At 52.0% G+C, this 19,499-nt stretch overlaps 1 protein-coding gene across 5 annotated transcripts; it reads right to left on the bottom strand.

Moving 5' to 3' along the window:
* Positions 1-4: 4 nt before the first annotated feature.
* On the bottom strand, positions 5-18,453 carry LOC131136899 (protein argonaute-3). Of its 5 annotated transcripts, XR_009131829.1 has the most exons (20): positions 17,734-18,453; positions 14,115-14,286; positions 13,933-14,053; positions 13,257-13,465; positions 11,957-12,093; positions 11,667-11,801; positions 11,503-11,590; positions 10,916-11,063; positions 10,727-10,846; positions 10,473-10,616; positions 8,791-8,924; positions 8,385-8,569; positions 7,500-7,659; positions 7,323-7,413; positions 6,811-7,017; positions 6,597-6,731; positions 6,116-6,217; positions 5,761-5,960; positions 4,253-5,418; positions 5-4,148 (listed from the first exon to the last, which is right to left on the bottom strand). XR_009131829.1 is itself a non-coding variant. In XM_058084236.1 (19 exons), the coding sequence occupies exons 1-19, from the start codon at positions 17,750-17,752 to the stop codon at positions 5,310-5,312; spliced, it is 2,616 nt and encodes an 871-aa protein (XP_057940219.1). In that variant the 5' UTR covers positions 17,753-18,453; the 3' UTR covers positions 5-5,309. The 5 variants fall into 5 exon arrangements, 4 of the variants coding, with proteins under 4 accessions (XP_057940219.1, XP_057940221.1, XP_057940220.1 ...); XM_058084236.1 differs by having other exon boundaries at positions 5-5,418; XM_058084238.1 differs by having other exon boundaries at positions 5-5,418; positions 10,494-10,616.
* Positions 18,454-19,499: the final 1,046 nt, after the last annotated feature.

Raw genomic sequence — 19,499 nt, 5'->3', positions numbered from 1 at the left:
CCCCCCCCCCCCCCCCACCCTCCCACCAGCCCCCTTAAGTGACGTCAGAGATGCTACGTTGCTAACACATATCCCAAATCGTCAGTCAGCGTTTCCTTGGCGACGGACAAGCATCGGGATGCTAATCTCTTTTGCAATATTTGGTTCAAAGTCCTTACTGGAATGCTGACATTTTTATTGGGGGGGGGGGGTAAAGAGACTTTGGAACAACAGTGACCATATTTCAGATTAAAAAGAACAAAACAAAAACAAGTACAATCTTTAGTAAAGGTGATGACTGGCGAACTGTTCCTAATAATATGGCCATCGATGATAACGATAATGCAGGCACAGGTGAGGCTCCTCCCACTTCTTGGCCCGTCAGGATTCAGAAACCAAAAGTACGCAATATTCGCCATAATCACCATTTGCATGAATGGCCACGGCTGTAGGCAACCACCTTTACGTCTGCTGTAAAAAGCTGGCACTCCGCTGTTGCTGTGAACGTTTCAGACGGGCGACGCCGCAGTCATTCGCCAGCGAGCGCGTCGCCGACGAATGACATCACGTCCACAGGGGCCAGCTTGAAAAGTAGACGAGTATAAAAACTTCCGTGGTGCGTTTAGGGGATTTGATCAAAGCTAGCAAAATAAAAGCCCTTTCTGCTTGGCTAAGGTGAAAGTGGTGCAGGATGGATGAACGTCCTTCCAGAATAAAAGCCTAAAAGAGGCCTTTGGCTGCTTTAAGGCCGGGCGGCGAGGAGACGTAAGAACTAGCGTAACGCTGGCGTGGAATGACACCGACGCCGTGGCACTAACCCCCCAGTTTGCAGGCCTTTCACTCCGCTAGCCGTCCAGCATGGCCGCCTGTCGGAGTCGAGGAGGAAGGCCCTTGCGTTGTACGAGAATAAGGCGCCAACATAGAAGGGGGAGGAGCTAAGAACTCCAGCCATAAATCCGCCATGAAATATTGTGCATATACGTATAGGCCTGGTATACATATATCTAGATCTAGATGATGTAGATGTAGATATATATAGATGTACTGTATAGATATATATTTCAATAACATTTAGGACAACAAAATATCTCCAAAAAAATCTCAGAACTGTTAAGACATTTTTTTTCATTTTTATGACTTGAGTGTAAAATATTTGTAATAATATCAGGCATGACTACATGCGGTAACATTGATAACAATAACAATAATAATAATAATAATAACAAAAGCAGTTGGATGTGGTAGAAGGATGCAACAATGCAGCATTAGAAGGTAAGTGAGGTGCAATGTTTCCGCTAATCAAACACAACGAGGACTTGACACCCCCTGGACTGGAGAGGACCCCCTTCCAGTCTAAACCCTACTGGCTCAAGATGGGGAGGAGGTGGGCGGGCGTGCTCGCCCACCTCCATCGGGGACCAGAAGATGTGGCGGAAGGACACCGCTCCTTTCAGGTCCCCTTCCAACCATTGACGTTCAAATGCCCACGACTGCTACGGAACCAGGGGAGCCGCCCTTCTCCTACGCCGGGGCATGAAATCTCTTAAGGTAGTGGGGGGCCTTCGACACCCACCAGGATACTGGAGGAGGTCCACAGCTCATGAAGGTAGTGGGGGCAGTCCCTCATTCATCACAGTAAAGCGTGACCAGGGTAGCGGGGGCATTCAGACACCCACACCTGGGTAGTAGGGACAGTCGTACAGTTCCCAGGGTGGCGGGGACCATCCCATACCCAAAAGGCCAGCGGGGGCCATCTGACTGATATCCACCAGGGCAGTGGGGGGCCGTCGTACAGTCGCCAGCGCGGTGGGGGCCATCTGAAACCCATCAGGGTAGTGGATCCATCCCACAGTCGCCAACAAGAACTGTGGGCCGGGTCTGGAGTGAGAATGCCGGTCTCTAAAGTGCTGTGCTGTGATTGACATTCACAGGCTGTGTCGTGCTAATCCCGGCCCCACGCCAACGCCGATGCCAAAGACACCGGTGGGTCCAGGACCCTGTTGGATGTGCGAAGCGTGGCATCCAAAGGAAAAACAAAAGAATCAGGAGGAAAGGCACTTTCCGTGGACTTCTTGCACCAGTTGACTAGCTTCCACGCTATCCGTGGAATACACCTCCACTTCCACTTTAAAGGGAGACTTCTTCAGGTTTCTACAAAAAGCGGGCAAAAGGCCAAAGGTCCCTGGACGCCTGCTTTCGGGTTCCCCCGCTGCTCACTTGGCAACCGGACGCCTGTAAACATGGCCGACAGCGTGGCTTCCGAACGAGTTGCGCCAAGTCCGAACATTCAAGTCCGGCGTCAACAAGAACCCACCCAAATTCTCACGAGGCCCAAAAGAATGAAAGAACGAGCCAACGTCCCTGTTGTCCTCTCAAGTACCGCTGGTCCTTGGGCTTCGGCGCTCGGGTAACCGCCGCCCCGTAAATGAATGAAGGTGGGCAAACTAATGGCGCTATTAAAATGGCGGACAGCCTTGAAAGACAAAGGGTCCGCCCCTAGGAGAGCGACTTATTATTGGTGCAGAACTCATCTGTAACCCGAGGACCACCAGTACACTTCAGCCACCCCCCTCGCCCCCACAGGTCTGTTGGGCCATGTCAAGTAGCTACTGCCAGCATGGGGGGGTGGAAAAAGAAAAAAAAAAAAAGAGGAATGGTACCTACTTCAACGTGAAAGGAGTCCTACAACAACGCTTGCCCCCACGGAGGGGGGCGGCGTACAGCACCAGGTGAACAAAAACATTCAGGGGCCGAGTATTTTCACTCTCTGAACAAACATCAATAAAAAGGAGCATTTGACATGTGGTAGCGGTTTGCTGGGAGGCGGGTGGCGGTCCGCCGCGGTCCGCCCCGGCCCCCCAACCCGGCCCCTCCCCCTAACAGTACCACAGTCAAGACACGTCACGAGTTTCCACGACTGCTCGCACAAACGTACACGAGACCATTTACAGCGACGCACGTCAACAGTCGATTGCGACAATCAGAAAAACGCGTTCTTCATCCACGAGTCACGACAGGACATTTATTACTAAGAATAATCACTTCCTGTTAGCAAAAATAATTGCTGTGCATTATTACATACTTTCAAATACAAATATACTTTTGATCTGGCTTGGTTTTTTATAAAGACTACACTTAGAGGCAAAAAGACTACATTACAGCTCACTGGACACTTGGTGGGGGCTGTCCAAAACCCAATAGAGTCATAAGGGACATCCAGTTAACACCCCCCAGGCACCCCCCAGGACACCCTTACCACCTCACCCGGGCGATGGGGGCCGGCCGACGCCCACCAGGACAGCGGGGACCTCCCCACATTCACCGGGGTACTGGGGGCCGTCTGCCGTGCACAGCGGCATTGGGGCCTTCCGACACCCACCGGGGCGACGGGGGGCCTCCCTCGGCTTTCCTGCTTTTCTAACCTGCCCACCGGTCTCCGGAAAAACTGAGATTCTACATGGGTTGTAGTAGCACCACACCTGTATTCACAACCAGAAAACACGCCTCATTTAGTGCACTTGGCTTTGGAAAAGGAACACCCGCCCCCACGGCCGCCCCCACGCCCGCCCCCCAAAGCTTCAGAGGAGCCGACTGACGACCGCGTTCCAGAAACGGATTTGAACCAGGAACAACAACATCGGTCAGCCACTTGACTCTTAGTTCCGAAGCCAATCTGGATTTATTCCGGCTACGTGGACCCGCCCCTAGTCTGGGACCCCGGCCGGCTCGGACTAAGGTGAGCGACTCAAACTATTATGGAGACATCTGACCAGCTTTGTTTCAGACTGCTGTGTCCAAGCCCAGCTAGCAGCTACCTCCACAAACACACACCCACTCCACCGGGATTCCATCCCCGCTCCGTTCCTTGGTTTCACCCACTCCACCAGCATCGTGAGAAGCCACCACTGAAAGCTTCCATCCACCAGGCACTTCAATACTTCCTCCCCTGACGGCCAAAGCGGCCGGAAAGCTGCCGGAAAAACCAGCGTTCCTTAGCACACAGGACAATAGCACCCTCCAGTTTCAAACATCTCACCTGCACCAAACTGGACCAAAGCGTCTCACAGCCTGCAAGCTTCTCCTCACCAATCAAACGTGTCCGTGACTATTTGCTCTTCCCGTCCTTCAGCCCATTATTGCACACGTGGGACATGATGTCCATCTCCAACCTTCATAGGGTGGAATACAAAGCTGGATGGAGACATGATGTCCATCTCCAACCTTCATAGGGTGGAATACAATGCTGGATGGAGACATGATGTCCATCTCCAACCTTCATGGGGTGGAATACAATGCTGGATGGAGACATGATGTCCATCTCCAGCCTTCATAGGGTGGAATAAAGCGCTGGGTGGAAACATGATGTCCATCTCCAACCTTCAAAGGGTGGAATACAAAGCTGGATGGAGACATGATGTCCATCTCCAGCCTTCATAGGGTGGAATACAAAGCTGGATGGAGACATGATGTCCATCTCCAGCCTTCATAGGGTGGAATAAAGCGCTGGGTGGAGACATGATGTCCATCTCCAGCCTCCATGGGAATATTTCCAAAGTTTTACAAGACAAAAGCAGGAGAACATCATCCAGAAGAAACAGTGTTGCACTTTAAATAAGGAATCCAGAGATGGCGGTGATGGAAACCTAGCAAGGCATCTGACGTGAGGGAGAACGTTACACCTCGCAGCCAGCAGGTGGCAGTGTGCTCAAGGAACTGGTTATTTCACAGGCTTGTGAAAAGTGTGGAAGGGAACAGGTGGGGTGGGGGGGGGGGGGTCTGGGGGGGACATGAAACCCTAATCTTCAAAGTGTGAGCCCCCCTGCCCCCCTTCCCCTCCGCTCCCTCCGCTAAAAACAAAACACACCAAGACAAAGTGAGAATGTGAAAGTGCTGCTGATGGCAGGGGGGCAGACTGGTAGAACACCTGGGTGGGGTGGGGTGAGGGTGGGGTGAGGGTGGGGGGTATGTGTAGAACTCAGCTAAAAAGGACCCCAAGCAGGAAGGAACGGGGGCCTGCTAAGAATGGAGAGAAGGTCCACGTCGTTGGCTGGTTGTTGCATATTAGTGCTGAGTTGTCTTTTAGGTGAAAGCAGCATTTGCATCCTCAATCCAGTGTGGGGGGGTGGGGGGCTCTTCCCTGCTGCCCTCTGCACAGTGTCGGTCTGGATTGGCGAGGCGTGTGTGTATGGGGGGGTACTTGCATGTGTATGAGGACTTTGACTGGCAAGCCATCCTTGCATGGCCGTGTGTGTGTGTGTGTGTGTGTGTGTGTGTGCGTGTGTGTGTGTGTGTGTGTAGGATGGAAAAGGCGGAGGGAGGCATCTTGCAGCTCATGCGAAGTACATGGTCCTCAGGGTGTCGTGGTGAATCTGAACAGCTTTGGCCAGCGCCTGCGGGTCTCGACCGTTACTCTGACCGGACACGTGGCTGCCCTCGGCGCTGCAGGGTGGAGAGAGAGGAGTGCCACAAAGATGATAATGAAACTTCTGGTAGCGACTTTGAACACAAAACCCAGGTTACCCCAGGGGTGAAGGGGGGGTGAAAGACCGCATGTTTCTGTTTTCAGTGAGCAGTACTCGGGTAACGGCAGCCTGATGTGTGCAGGCGGTCCCCCTTCATCCAGACTATGGACCATAGAGGAAGCATCCACACCACGGGACCCGACTTACTGCTGACTTAAGAACCCGGGTCATTTAAAGCGGGTTCTATGTACTCAAATATTGTCTGCGTCCGCCCACGTGCCCTCATGGAAGATGAGGAGGAGAAGGGCTGACGTCTCACCTGTCGTGCTCCTTGTCCACCAGGTGGTAGCGGGCGCGGAAGGCCACCAGGTGGGCGTAGTAGGCGGGGGCGGGGATGGACACGGAGCGGGTGCAGCGTACGTAGGTGTGGCACAGCTGGTAGGTGAGCAGCTGGAACTCGTCGGCCGTGAAGCAATTGTCATCCCACAGCACGTGGTAGTGGGAGGGGCGGCTGGTGCCCTGCGAGACAGGAGGAGCAAATCGGGGATGATGGACGCACCCCACCCTGATCGCCGAGCGCTTCTATTGCGTTTGGCTTCACGCCGACTTCAAGCCATCAAGGTGAAATCTGGCCTGGTTCTCGTGGACCCCATGTGGTGCACATCCGTGCTTACCTGGATTCCAGCATGACTGCAGAGGTAAAAGTCAAACTCGTAAGGATGCGTGATGTCCGTATCCACGGTGGTACCAGCAGGAATGTTTCCGCTGCGTCCGACCTGACAAAGAGTAGAGGTCAGGTGCTTTGGTCCAATGCCGTCCATTAGACCAAATAAAAACATCTCTATTGAGCGTGCTCGTACGCTTGCAGAGTCGAGTAAGTACGTGCTTGGACTAGTTGGAGCACTCAGTGACTCACGAGCACTTCCACGTCCGCCATTCAAACCCTAATGCGGTTGAAAGCTTACAAGCCCTGAACAAAGGCTCCGGGGGCCTTGAGTGCCACTCCGCAGCTCTTTGGCCGGCACCGGGGCCCTAATGCCTGCATCCATTGACGTGCAATGACCTGCGCTGACTGGCCACCACAGGTCAACGCCGGGCGGTTATTAAGGATGCGTGACGGACTGACAGCATGGCGAAGAACATCGCTCAACCTACTCGCTCGTTACGGTCGGCGCAGAACAGGCGTGTGTGGTGGCGTTTTTGCACAACTATGTAGGTGATGCCTGGCTGGTACTCCTTCTCCAGGCTGATACAGGCCTCACGGATGGCCAGCAGCTCGTAATACAGCACCTGAAGAAGAAGCCAAACACCTGAGAACGCCGCAGCCATCGCAAAAAACACGCATCCAATGATAGCCTGGGGAACAAACCTGGGAACCTACCTGTCTGAACTGGCCTTCAGACACTCCATCCCTGTAGAAGATGATCCTGGTGGGCTTGTAACGTGTGGACTTGTAGAACTGGATGAGCAGCTCGCGCACCATGGAGGCCAGATCCTGGATCACTTCTTGCCTGGGCCTCTGGACCCGTACGGTGGCACAGTACCTGCTGGGGTGGGCGTCCATGCTTCCCACCACCTGTGTGAGGAAAAAGCATGAGGGAAAGGGACAAGACGTTTGGCCACTGTGACCACCAAGGACACGTCAAGGTGCCGACATGACTGACGTGTCCACCACCAAGGACTCGTCAAGGTGCCGACATGACTGACGTGTCCACCACCAAGGACAAGTCAAGGTGACGACATGACTGACGTGTCCACCACCAAGGACAAGTCAAGGTGACGACATGACTGACGTGTCCACCACCAAGGACAAGTCAGGGTGCCGACATTAGGGAAGTGACCAAGATCTCCAGTCGTCAGGTGGACTAAAGGAGGACTCACCGCAGCAATGGAGGGTTTCTTTCCATCTCCGGCAGGCGGGTGTGTAACGTCGGCTCCCAAGAAGATGACTGGCTGCTGAAACACGGTTGGTCTGCGGAGTCACAGGAGACGTGAGTCGCACGCAGCCGACGTGAGCGAGCATGTGAGCGTGTGACGGCACGAGGAGCCGTGGCGTACCGTTGGTGCGGCACCAGGATGTTGTTGATGCCTCCCAGCTTCACGTTGATCTTGAGGCAGAGGTTGGACAGGGTCTGAGGAGACGTCTTCACCACGTTCTTCACCTGGACGCACTGCGTGGCCATGCCCAGCAGCGTGTCGCCCACACGCTTCACCTCGGCTACAAAGGGCAGATGGGGGCAACCAAGGATGAGGACCAGCGTTACTCAGCTTCCTTATGCTAACTTCTACTGATAGCAAATAAATAAACCTGACTTTATGGGAAAGTCATGAACGGGATATTTCAAGGCATCTCAGCGTGGCATGAAACTTTTCAGATCAACCTCACTTTGCTCCCCCATTTTTCATATTTTTGTATATTTGGGTCATTTTATCCATTTTCTTCTGGTAATATATACTTTATTCCTATAATATTACATATGCCTGAAGAACTACTTTATTTCTTTTGTCCGTTTTGCCAAATATTACAACTTATTGAAAGTATTTTTTATTCAATATTTCAAAACTTCACTACAAACGCGATATTTTTGTTCTCATTTTTTTGTAAATATTCCCTCTTGATATTTGGACTTTATTCTCATGAAATTAGAGCTGTTTGACCATACCTGCTATTTCATAACTTTCATCTGCTCATCATACGACTTTATTCTCATCAACAGGATGACCAAGTTACCAATCTAATTTCCCCAATATTACATATGAACCCAAATAAACGTTATTATTTTAGCTTTATGCATCTACAATGACATTTTTCTTCAAAACATCCATGGAGGAATTGACTTTGTTCCATGAGAATATGACTTTTGTGTCTTCATGTTTGGACTATTTTTGGATGATGTTTAAAACAAAATGGCCTTCTGGGTGATGGAAAAGACCAAGTCTCACCGTAGACGGGGGTTTTCCCAGGCAGGATGACGATGATGAGCTGCAGCCCAGCGTAGGTGTTCTTCAGGTGCCTGAACATGGGCTCCACGCTGTCGGCCCCCTGGGCGTACTTACAGAAGCACGGCTGGCCCTGGATGGGCATGCCGGCGTCCTTGGAGATCTTCCGAAGCTGGTCAGTGAAACCCCTACACGAGGAGGAGACAAGCGTTGGTAGAAAGCGACGGTCCTTGGCAAGCGTGTGCGTGCTGGTGCACCACACCGGGGGGTGGATACCGATGACGTGGAAGTGTAGAGGTCAGTGGTTACTGTTTAGCATCATCACTATATAGCAGCAGTATGTTCCTGGGGGGGGGGGGGGCACACGGCATGACGAACAAGGGAGTAAAACACCAGCAGATCATCTCACTTGAGGATCTCCTCTCGACACTGGCGCTGCGTGGCGAAGCAGGCGATGGCCCACATCTTGATCTCCACCCCCGTGTGGAACTGCTTGCCCCGCATGTCCCACACGCCGTGACTGGGCGTGGCTACGGTGCGATTCTGCAACAACATTGCAGTCTCACTGCACAGTCTGGTCATCACCTCAATAGATATGACACTCATGCTTCCACCCCATAGGCCGCCCTGACTGACAGCCCCTATTATTGGCCCGCCCACCTCTGAATATAGACTTGGACAAAAGCAGGAAAATGACTAAATCAGACTCTTTACTGGAATAAAGTCAAAATAGTCAGAGAAGATAAGTTGGAATCTAACACGAACATACACACACATAGATAGTCTATAGAGCATACATACGTATGGTGAGGAACATGAACATACACACATAGATAGTCTATAGAGCATACATACGTATGGTGAGGAACATGAACATACACACATAGTCTATAGAGCATACATACGTATGGTGAGGAACATGAACATACACATAGATAGTCTATAGAGCATACATACGTATGGTGAGGAACATGAACATACACACATAGATAGTCTATAGAGCATACATACGTATGGTGAGGAACATGAACATACACACATAGATAGTCTATAGAGCATACATACGTATGGTGAGGAACACGAACATACACACACATAGATAGTCTATAGAGCATACATACGTATGGTGAGGAACATGAACATACACACACATAGATAGTCTATAGAGCATACATACGTATGGTGAGGAACATGAACATACACACACATAGATAGTCTATAGAGCATACATACGTATGGTGAGGAACATGAACATACACACATAGATAGTCTATAGAGCATACATACGTATGGTGAGGAACATGAACATACACACACATAGATAGTCTATAGAGCATACATACGTATGGTGAGGAACATGAACATACACACACATAGATAGTCTATAGAGCATACATACGTATGGTGAGGAACATGAACATACACACATAGATAGTCTATAGAGCATACATACGTATGGTGAGGAACATGAACATACACACATAGATAGTCTATAGAGCATACATACGTATGGTGAGGAACATGAACACACACACATAGATAGTCTATAGAGCATACATACATATGGTGAGGAACATGAACACACACACATAGATAGTCTATAGAGCATACATACGTATGGTGAGGAACATGAACATACACACATAGATAGTCTATAGAGCATACATACGTATGGTGAGGAAAATAAATAAGCTTTCCACCTGTGCTAGCGAGCAACATGCAGCAGTAGATGTCAAGATGATGAAGAAATGCTAAGGTGCTACCATAATCATACTAGAAGTAGCATGTAGCATGGATGTGTTGCCTAGAGAGGAGGCGGGGCAGAGTAGAGCGGGCAGGCCTGCGTAGCCACACCCCCAAACTAGCGTGTCTCCAGTATTTACAGAGTAGAGCAGACACGAGGGAAATAGTGGAGGAATACTTGAAGATGGCGGCCGCCATGGCAGAGCAGACCAGCATGCTGGATGGAGGGGGGGCGTGGTGGGTGAGAGGGAAGGCAGGGAGACAGGCAGACAGACAGGCAGACAGGCAGACAGACAGACAGACAGACAGACAGACAGACAGAATGGCTGTGATTTAAAAGAAGGGTACCATAAAGTGCTCTGTGCTCACCCTGCCGCCGTATTGCAGCATGGGGGCGGGCAGCACTCGCCCCGTCACGTGAGCCATCTCGTCGCGCACTTTGAACTGGAACTCCTGGACAAAAGGGTCGGCGTCGTAGTTGGCGCTGCGCACCTTGGGGAGAGAAGAGAGCGGAGGCTGAGTTGTGTGGAAGGAAGGAAGGAAGGAAGGAGGGAGGGAAGGAAGGACGAGCAGCCGAGGACGGCCCCCAGCAGACAACTCACCAGCCGGCTGATCTCTTCTTGCCTGTCGGGTGCAGAGCGAGCGGTGGCCTTGATCATGGTGGAGGTCTGATTATCCGTCAGCTTCTTGATGCATCGCTGCCCGGCTACGATGTTGCACACCTGCCAGCAGACCAGGTTGAAGACGCCGTACGTTCTCCTCCCCGTGCTTGGGCGTGGCCCAGATCTTACCTCTAGGGGGAGGTAGGTGTGCTTCTGCTCCTGGCCCACCTGCAGGCAGGGCAGATGCGGGTACTTGAGCTGCAGGCTGTACTTCTCCCTGAAGTACTGGGCTACGGTACGCTCCACCGTCTGGCCGTTCTCCAGCTGCAGAGGGAACCTGCGGAGAAGGCTGAATGAGTAGAGCGCCTCGCCTCACCTCACCCATCAGATGTCTCCTACAGCCGCAGAGAGGGGAGTGAGGAAGACGCAGGGATGCCATTCTTCATCATCATGGATGATCAGCTCCACGTGTTTAGTAAGCACGCCAGCCATGTGTAGGCTTCAACTTGGATCGTGTGGTGAGAGGACAACGGCAATTGAAGAGAGTCTGATCCTTTTTATTCCAATTGTCGTGAATGTGAAATGCAACATGGAGCCAGCAGGGGGCCGTGGCTTGTGTTGACCCCAGTCATGAGAAGATGAAAAGGCAAGGAGGCCAACTACTGAAGATGACAACACTTGAGGTCAGCTTCACTCCAGGATGACTAATGCTGCATGACTCCACATCTGGTCTGCCTCACCCGCCCCCACAATGACCGCCCCACCCGCTGACTCACGTTTGATGGCTGGCGGGTCTGCGGGTGACGTTGCAGACACGGTACTTCCTGCGCATGGTTCCACAGTGCGTCACCTCCACCTTTAAACCTGGGACGAGGGGGCAGGGGGGGGGGGGTCAAAGCCTTGGTTCAAGGACAGACACTCATTGGCTTGCTGGTTGTACCTTTGATTTCTTTGGTGAATTTGACCCGGTGGGAGTCGGTCAGGGGGCGGGGCTGCTCGTCGATGTTGTGGATGTCCAGCACTTCGCACATGAACTGGATGACGGGCTGGGCCTTGTAGAAGGCGGTGGCCGACACTGCGGGGGCAAACGGCACACGTTGGCACACGTTGGCACACGTTGGCACACGGCGGCACACGGCGGCACACGGCGGCACACGGCGGCACACGGCGGCACACGGCGGCACACGTTGGCACACGGCCCCCAAGCCGCCGCTCACACCACACGCTTACCGTCAATGTTGAGCATCATCTTCCACATGGCGGGGCGCACGGACTGGTGGAAGCCAAACCACACCTCCCTCCCTCCGCCCAGGGGGTGGTCGTAGCCTTCCGGGGCCGAGAAGAAGGAGCGTCCCACCGGCGTGTACCTGGTAGGGATGAGGGTGGATGGTCAGTCAGCTGAGTATTGAGGTATGCTTACCAGAGGAACATTTATGGAAAGAACGTTGGATTGGGTGGCAAGTTTAAACCAGCAGAAGAAAAAAAGAAATACAAAAAAATTACATAAATAAAATAAATTAATTAATTTTTAAAAAAGACTAATTTTGACTAAAATAAGTCTCAATATTAAGATAAAAACTTAGAAACATCGTTTTTATGAACGCCAATATGAGAAAGTGAAGTAAATAGAGTCGTCATTGTTGGAAAGTGAGCTTGGGGGGATGATAATAATGAATAATAATAATCATAAATAAATCATCATCATAATAATGATATCTCCCATCTCTCCGGGCTGCAGCCAGGGCCCACTGGGGCACTGAGGACATCCAGTATGTCCCTAGGATGGATGGCAATGACCCTAACATGAGAGCACCTGTAGGTGGCGCTGGCTGCTCCCTGACGTGCACGTGCGTGTGCGTGTGCGTGTGCGTGTCAGAGTGATGAGAAGAAATGCAAGATAAGCGTTGTCATCATGCTTTCCCGTGAGGCAGCAGTGAGCTCCATGGCGCTAGAGAAGATGATGCGTACTTCGGGAGAGGGCCTGGATGGACCCCATCACGTCCCATTCCAGCCGGCTTTGATTTCCGCCAGGATGGGGGAGGGTTGATACTGATATTGATATCAGGGGGGACAGGCGGTGTTTACTACACGTCTGCTTCCTGTTCCGTCACCTGGAGGTCTGCCTATCCTTTTGATCGGGGGGGGGGGGGGGGGGGGGGGGGGGGGTCCACAGGCGTGGAAAATGAAAGATACTTCGATATTTAGTAGATGTTCCATACGAGGCTTGGGCGATATGGACCCTAGCATATATTAAGCATATATTAAACACAGACAACGCTTTTATTTTGATGTCCTGGGTGTGGGTACCAGAATAAAAGCTGCCTGCTGTCCTGTACGCTGGTGCTGACATGCTCCTCCAGCCCGAGTCGCACGCCCAACCACGCTAGCATGTGAAACCAAGCTGACGCGCCTAGCTTCCATCCACTCTCCGAGGTGGCGCCCAACGTTGGCGGTGTTTATTGGCATTTCAATCTGTTGATTGGTGGATAACGAGGAAGTGCGGCGCGTGACGGCGAGGGCGCATACTCACTTCATGGAGGGCAGGTGTCGCAGCACCACGTCCACCGCGTGCACGGGGTTGGTGCTGATGGGCTTGTCCAGCTCCAGGGGCTCGGCCACGCTGCGGCCCGTCAGCACCTCGTGCAGCATGTGCCAGCTGACCAGGGACACAAACTTGATGGAAACCTTGAAGGGCCGGTCTTTGCCGCCCTCCCCCGGCAGAGTGACGTCCAGGTCCACCTGAGGGGGCCCAAGACACCGCATTTGACAAGAGAGCAGAGAGGAAAAGGGACAAGCAGCAGACATTTTAGAAGAACAAGCGTCAGGAGAATGAAGTCATCAGGACGAGAAGAACGTTACGTCTTAGTTCCAAATGTCTACAAAACGGACAGCTGTCCTTTTACAAGAATAAAAGCACAATATTCAGAAATCTATTTCATATTCTAAGAAGAAAAGTCCCAATTTTACAGGAATAAAGGCGATCATGGAGGATCAGAAGAGAGAAGGTAAGAACAGGAAGTAAGTCAAACAGGACAATCTGGTGACAGCGTGGAGAGAAATATGAATAAATATAAATAAATATGCTGGATGCAAACATCATACAACATCACGGTTCCCCGGGTCAGCTCTAACGGCAGGAAGTGCTGAGAAGGAAACGCTTTAGTCCCGACAGGTTTGACAAAGCCACGCAGACGGGATGACTTTACCCCCGTGGGCGCCACAGGCAGAGGGTTGGCCGTGTACAGGCTCCTCTTGCCATCGTAGACCGGCCTGCGATCCCCAAAGATGGTGACCTTGAAGTGCTGCACCATGGAGTCCACCACCTCCCTGTAGGAACAACCAGCCAGCGTCACATCGGGAAAAGCAGTCGCCGAGGCTCGCACGCTACCTGTTGACTCGCCGGGGACACTTGTCAGGCTTGATGTCCACCTCGTAGAGGTAGACGTCCATCTTGGGGATCTCCACCTGGAAGCAGTTGGCCAGCAGCTTGATGGGCTTGCCCATGGTGCCATAGCCAGGCCGTCGAGGCATGGAGAACAGGGACTGGGCCCCAACGGCTCCTGAGGAGGGCGACAAATGGGCTGTCATCCAAGGTCATCCAAGGTCAGCCTCACAGTAAAAAGGATGAAGAAATAACCCCAAGAAGAACGCAATCAGGGTTCCTCAACTGCTCTCATCCTGGTGCACACACGGCGGCCATGCAAGCTAACCTAGGACTTAAGAGGGAAAAAGATGCTAGCAAAGCATTTTTGGGTGCCTGAAGGAGATGCGTTGGGAAAGTCTGCTTGGGTTTGGAGTCGGATCTTCTAGAACAGATTCAGGACGCTAACCAAGCAGCGCTGTACCTTCCATGGTGACATCTCACCTGGTCTCGTGGAGCCAACCTCGTGGGTGGTCCCCGGTATTTATGAGGCAAACGGAGACGCGTTGTTTTCACCTTCACGCTGACCTTGAGAAGGATAGCGAGCGTGACCGTGGTGAGAGTGCAAAGGTCAGGGTGGTGAGGGGGACAATGCAGCCATTTACGGCTGCCCCCCCCCCCCATCTCACCTTCCACCACGCCCCTGTGCAACACGGGTCTGCTGCTTCTTCTGACTCCACCAGAGTCAAACGTGATTCACCACTGATTTGACTCACGTGTGGGGGACGCTGAGGGGCGGTTCCAAAAGCAGAGTGACTAAGGTAAGAGGCCGGGGGCCCTGCCGGGGGCCCTGCCGGGGGTCCTGCCAGGGTCCCTGCAGGGCCTCACTGGAACAAATACAACACATAGCGAGGGAAGTCTGGAATTCCTGCGTGCATGAAAAGCTTAGTTATGGTCCTTCCCTCGGGGCCTTCTGTCAAGGACTTGAGGCGGACCTGACACAGCAGCAGGAGGCGGACGGATGCCCCGCTAAGCCGCCATTGAAGCTGCACGTAATTCCATTTGGACGCAGATCTAACCCGGATGGCCGGGATGCAAGCGGCCGTCTCGGTGGGCTTTCTTCCCAGCCGCGGTGGTGTGGCTATGCCGCCCGTGAGGAGGGTGCGGGGAGGGGCGGTGCCGGTGGGCGCGCGTGGAGTCTTCCTACCCAGGCTGCTTTCCATTCAGCGTGAGTCATCACGGCCGCTGGATTGGGATGTGGCCTTCGGCATGTGGGCTGGGGGCGGGCGCCGTTGACAACAGTCATGTTTCTCCCAAAGCACCCCGACATCACCACGCGCAAACCCACCTCTGCTGCTCGTATGACCAGATGCACCACGGAGACGTGGAACGTTCCCAGGACCAGGAACCAGGCAAAAGTACCAGGTTAGGGAAGGCGCCATCTTTTTCTCCTTTTCTTTCACTAAGCCCACGATGGAGGCACAAGTCAATGTTGGCCAATACACAGTACAGTACAGTACAGTACAGTACAGTACAGTACAGTACAGTACAGTACACGGTAGGAGGTAAACAATGGCCCAGATTTCCCTCAGTACCTTCACATGATGGACCAAGGCTGGTCCACACTGCTCCAACTAGAAGCGAAAACTGCCACCCGCCACTGCGTCCTGTCCACGGGGACAGTGAGACACAAGACTGGCACCCGATGGGCCTTCTGATCACACACACACACTGTTCACCAGTGCACACACACACACACACACACACACACACACACACACAGCTGTTGTGTTGGTAATCCTCCGAGGCTTGAGCTGTGGGAACAGAGTGAGCGCTCAGTGGTGAAGCACAATGGCGGCAGTCAGAAACACGGACGGCTGGTAAGGATGGATCCCACAGTAGTACTCCGACTCCGCGTCTCAGGGGTGCTGCTTCTGGCGCCCTGGGAGTCATGGCGACGTGACAAAAATATGATATGATATGATATGATATATCAGCATGCCAGACAGCAGACCGGACACTCCGCTGCTGCACAACGCCAGGCCATTCATGAACCGCGGCTCTCTGCTGCCGGCAGCACTCATGCAACCCATGAAACCCTGATCTAAACCTTTACACTATATTTATTTATTATATACTATATTTACATGAAAGATGGGCTTTTCTTCCAAAAATGACAAGTACTGCTTTCATAATCAGTAATCATACTTTCTCTTCTTGGTCATCGCTTACATCAGGGCTGTCCAAATTACGGTCTGGGGGCCCTTTTGGAAAATATTTAACAAGAAAACTAAAAAACAAACAAACAAAAAAGCAAAAATGGGGGGAAATAGTCAATTTACAAAACAAAATGGAGAGGAACATGGAGTGGTGCCTTACTGGGATACGTTATCCATCCAAACCAGACTCCAGTGGGCAGTGGGCGGGGTCATGGGCGGTTGGGGGTGGTCTATTGTCAGCGGACTGAATGAAGGGAGCGTTATGGAGAGACTGCAAATGAAGTGGACGCATGTTCCCACTGATGCCAGGACAGGGAAGCCCAGGCTGGGGAACAAGAGGGGGGGGGGGGGGGTAAATTTCACCTCCCAACTCAAATCTCACCCCAGCATGAGGCATTTGCCCATCTTTGCTGGGCCAGTTCCAGGATGGTCCTCCTGGGGTTTCCCATCCTTGGTGTAAGGATGATATGGGCATCATATGCTATATATGCTATATATGCTATATATGCTATATATGCTATATATGCTATATATGCTAGCATGACATCCAGGACAGTCCTTCCCAGGGGCGTCCTGAGGCGTTCCTGGTGTCCATATGCAGTAGATGCCATCACAGGAAGACGTGTGGGTCGGGTCATGGAGCGGACACGCTGGCCATCCATGTGAGGTTTGCTAGCATGACCGGCTCCATCGTGCGACGTCAGCGTGCACGGTGCTGGCGTATGAAAATGGATGTCACTGAATTCAAGGAGCACTTAAAGTGATCCATCTTGGTAGAAGACGTCTGATCCGAGACGCACACACACACACACACACGTATATTCAACGTGTATTCAGTGCTAAAGGAGCTTGGTTACAGGGAAAACACCTCCTGCTTCACTGGGGGGCGTTTAGACCGAAGAACGGGAGTCATGGGGGCTTGATGGGGAGGATCAGATGATGTCAGCTTTAGGTCTGGCGATGGCCGCCACACGCTTGCGTGCACGCTTCCGTTACACTCACACGCAGCACAGCCCATTAAGGGCCACGGTCGTCACAAACTCCTAGGTGTGTGGTGGGTGTGGGGTGGAACACAAGAGCGAAAAGAGAAGGGGGGGGGGTCTGGGCTGAATCTAACGACAACACTCCTTTTATTGCAAATGTTGATGTGAAATCATATCTGGATTGAAGTGACGCTTTCACACCCGTTTGCCGACGTCCTTCAGGAGCAAAGGAACCGGCAAAGGAACCGTACCAGCAGAGCAAACGGACCCCCGTGTGAAGCACCCTGCTACTGGAAATGTACTCGTTCACACAGGAGATACTCTTTGGTTCCTAACTGGTTCCTAACTGGTTCCTAACGTCAAAGACGTCCAGTCTCCCGGACCCCTCGACCCTGCAAACGTTCACGTCATTTCAGGCTAAAGGCAGGAGAAGGTGAGGCTCACCTGTAGTTCCGATTTCCATTCATGAGGTCACAGCCCGGATTACTTCCCGGATCACAGTTGTCAAACGTCTGGTCTCCCTCCTTTCCGCCCGGTGTCTCCCTCGGCTGTCCCCCCGCGGAGCGGCAGGGCTCCCCCCCGGCCTCGCCGGTATCCGTCAAGACGCAGGCCCCTCTTTCAGCGGGCGGTAGCGCACGGACGCGTCCCGAGCTCGGTCCACTCACCACGGACAGCCAGCAAGCGAGAGCGGCGCCTCTGCGTGGAGCGGAGCTAGCCAGCCAGCCAGCGAGCTAGCTCGGCTTGTAAAAAAGTGTCCGGTTCGGACGGAGCGGCTGTCAGGACGTCACGGCAGCCATGTCAGCGAGTCCAAACCAAGTTTTAACTGGATTTGTTTTAACCGTAATTAGTCTTAGCCTATTAGCCTAACGTCGCGTCACACACACACATTAGTGGCGGCTAACGTTAGCCGGTCAGCTAGCGACCACGGTCGGTTACAATTAGGGACTAAAACCAAACAAAACACGTAAAAGTTGTTTCCCAGACGGCGTCGTTTCAGCAGCTCCGAGCCCGGCGGTAGTGGCGAAAACAATCCGGCTGTCAAGTCCCCCAAGTATCCGTGGGAAGAAGAGTTCGGAGGCACCGGGCTGACAGATGAAGTATGCGGGGCTTCCTTCGCCACAAGCCAGCTAAATATGGTCAAGTTAGCCGTGACACGAACCGGAAGAGGCGGGCACTGCGCCGCCTCGCGTCATCTCCAAAATAAAAGAAGCCGCCCCACCCTCCATCTAAAGATGACGTCCGCGGTGATGCAGCTCAAATAATTAGGAATCTGTTTTTTTTTGTCGTCAAAATTCCCAATGAGACAGAACATTATGTACACAATGCAGCGATAATGTGTGGAGCAAAACCTATCCACGTTCATATGGTTCTCTTGGGTGAAGAAACAGGAATATTTCAGCAAGAGAAAATATTATTTCAGCTGTTTGCTTCACAGGTTGATACTCGATTGGGGATGCCGGCAAAGGCGACATCGAGAAAGTCAAGAATGCATTTTATTTTGTTTTTAGAAGGTGGTAAACATGTTTACTATGTCTTGTTTGCTCTTACCATATTGGCTGATGTAAGTGTAGAGGTGACTATAGGGGTGCTATTTCATGTCTCAAGGGCTCTAATGGTATTTAGAAGGTGGTAAACTTGTTTACCATGTCTTGTTTGCTCTTACCATAATGGCTGATGTAAGTGTAGAGGTGACTATAGGGGTGTTATTTCATGTCTCAAGGGCTCTAATGGTATTTAGAAGGTGATAAACATGTTTACTATGTCTTGTTTGTTCTTACCATATTGGGTGATGTAAGTGTAGAGGTGACTATAGGGGTGTTATTTCATGTCTGGGGGCTCTAATGGTGTTCAAAAGCATACTTAGAAGATGGCAAAGAGGTTTTCTCTGCCATAACTAGAATGACCTTTGGCATCGTGAAGGGGGTAGCACAGCTGGAGAGCGTACAGGCGTTCCTAATGAAGTGTCTAAAAAGGGGAGAAGGCAATTCTTAAAAAACAAATTTATTTTTCTTTTTAAAAAATAACAGTTTCCATGATCATCACATGTGAGCCAGAGTAAGACGTGTCCTTTCATCCAGACAGCGAAGGGAAGTGCCGGGACTCTTCTTGATCAGTGGCTTCCATATTGCTTCGTCAGACGGGGCCACGCCCCCACCCCCTTCTCTACAAGGTGCTTGGTGCCTCGAGGGAGCGAGGAACTGCATTTGCTT

Source organism: Doryrhamphus excisus, chromosome 10 (assembly GCF_030265055.1).
Source record: "Doryrhamphus excisus isolate RoL2022-K1 chromosome 10, RoL_Dexc_1.0, whole genome shotgun sequence".
NCBI classification, from domain to species: domain Eukaryota; kingdom Metazoa; phylum Chordata; class Actinopteri; order Syngnathiformes; family Syngnathidae; genus Doryrhamphus; species Doryrhamphus excisus.
The sequence above is the reverse complement of the archived record's forward strand: the minus strand, read 5'-3'. Positions and strand labels throughout refer to the sequence as shown.

Excerpts from the sequence above, each read along its gene's own strand:
- LOC131136899 (XM_058084236.1), bottom strand. Across the intron at positions 13,466-13,932 it reads TGCCTGTGGCGCCCACGGGG|GTGGACCTGGACGTCACTCT; the intron begins GTAAAGTCATCC and ends GGGCCCCCTCAG. Across the intron at positions 7,018-7,322 it reads AGAAACCCTCCATTGCTGCG|GTGGTGGGAAGCATGGACGC; the intron begins GTGAGTCCTCCT and ends TTCCTCACACAG.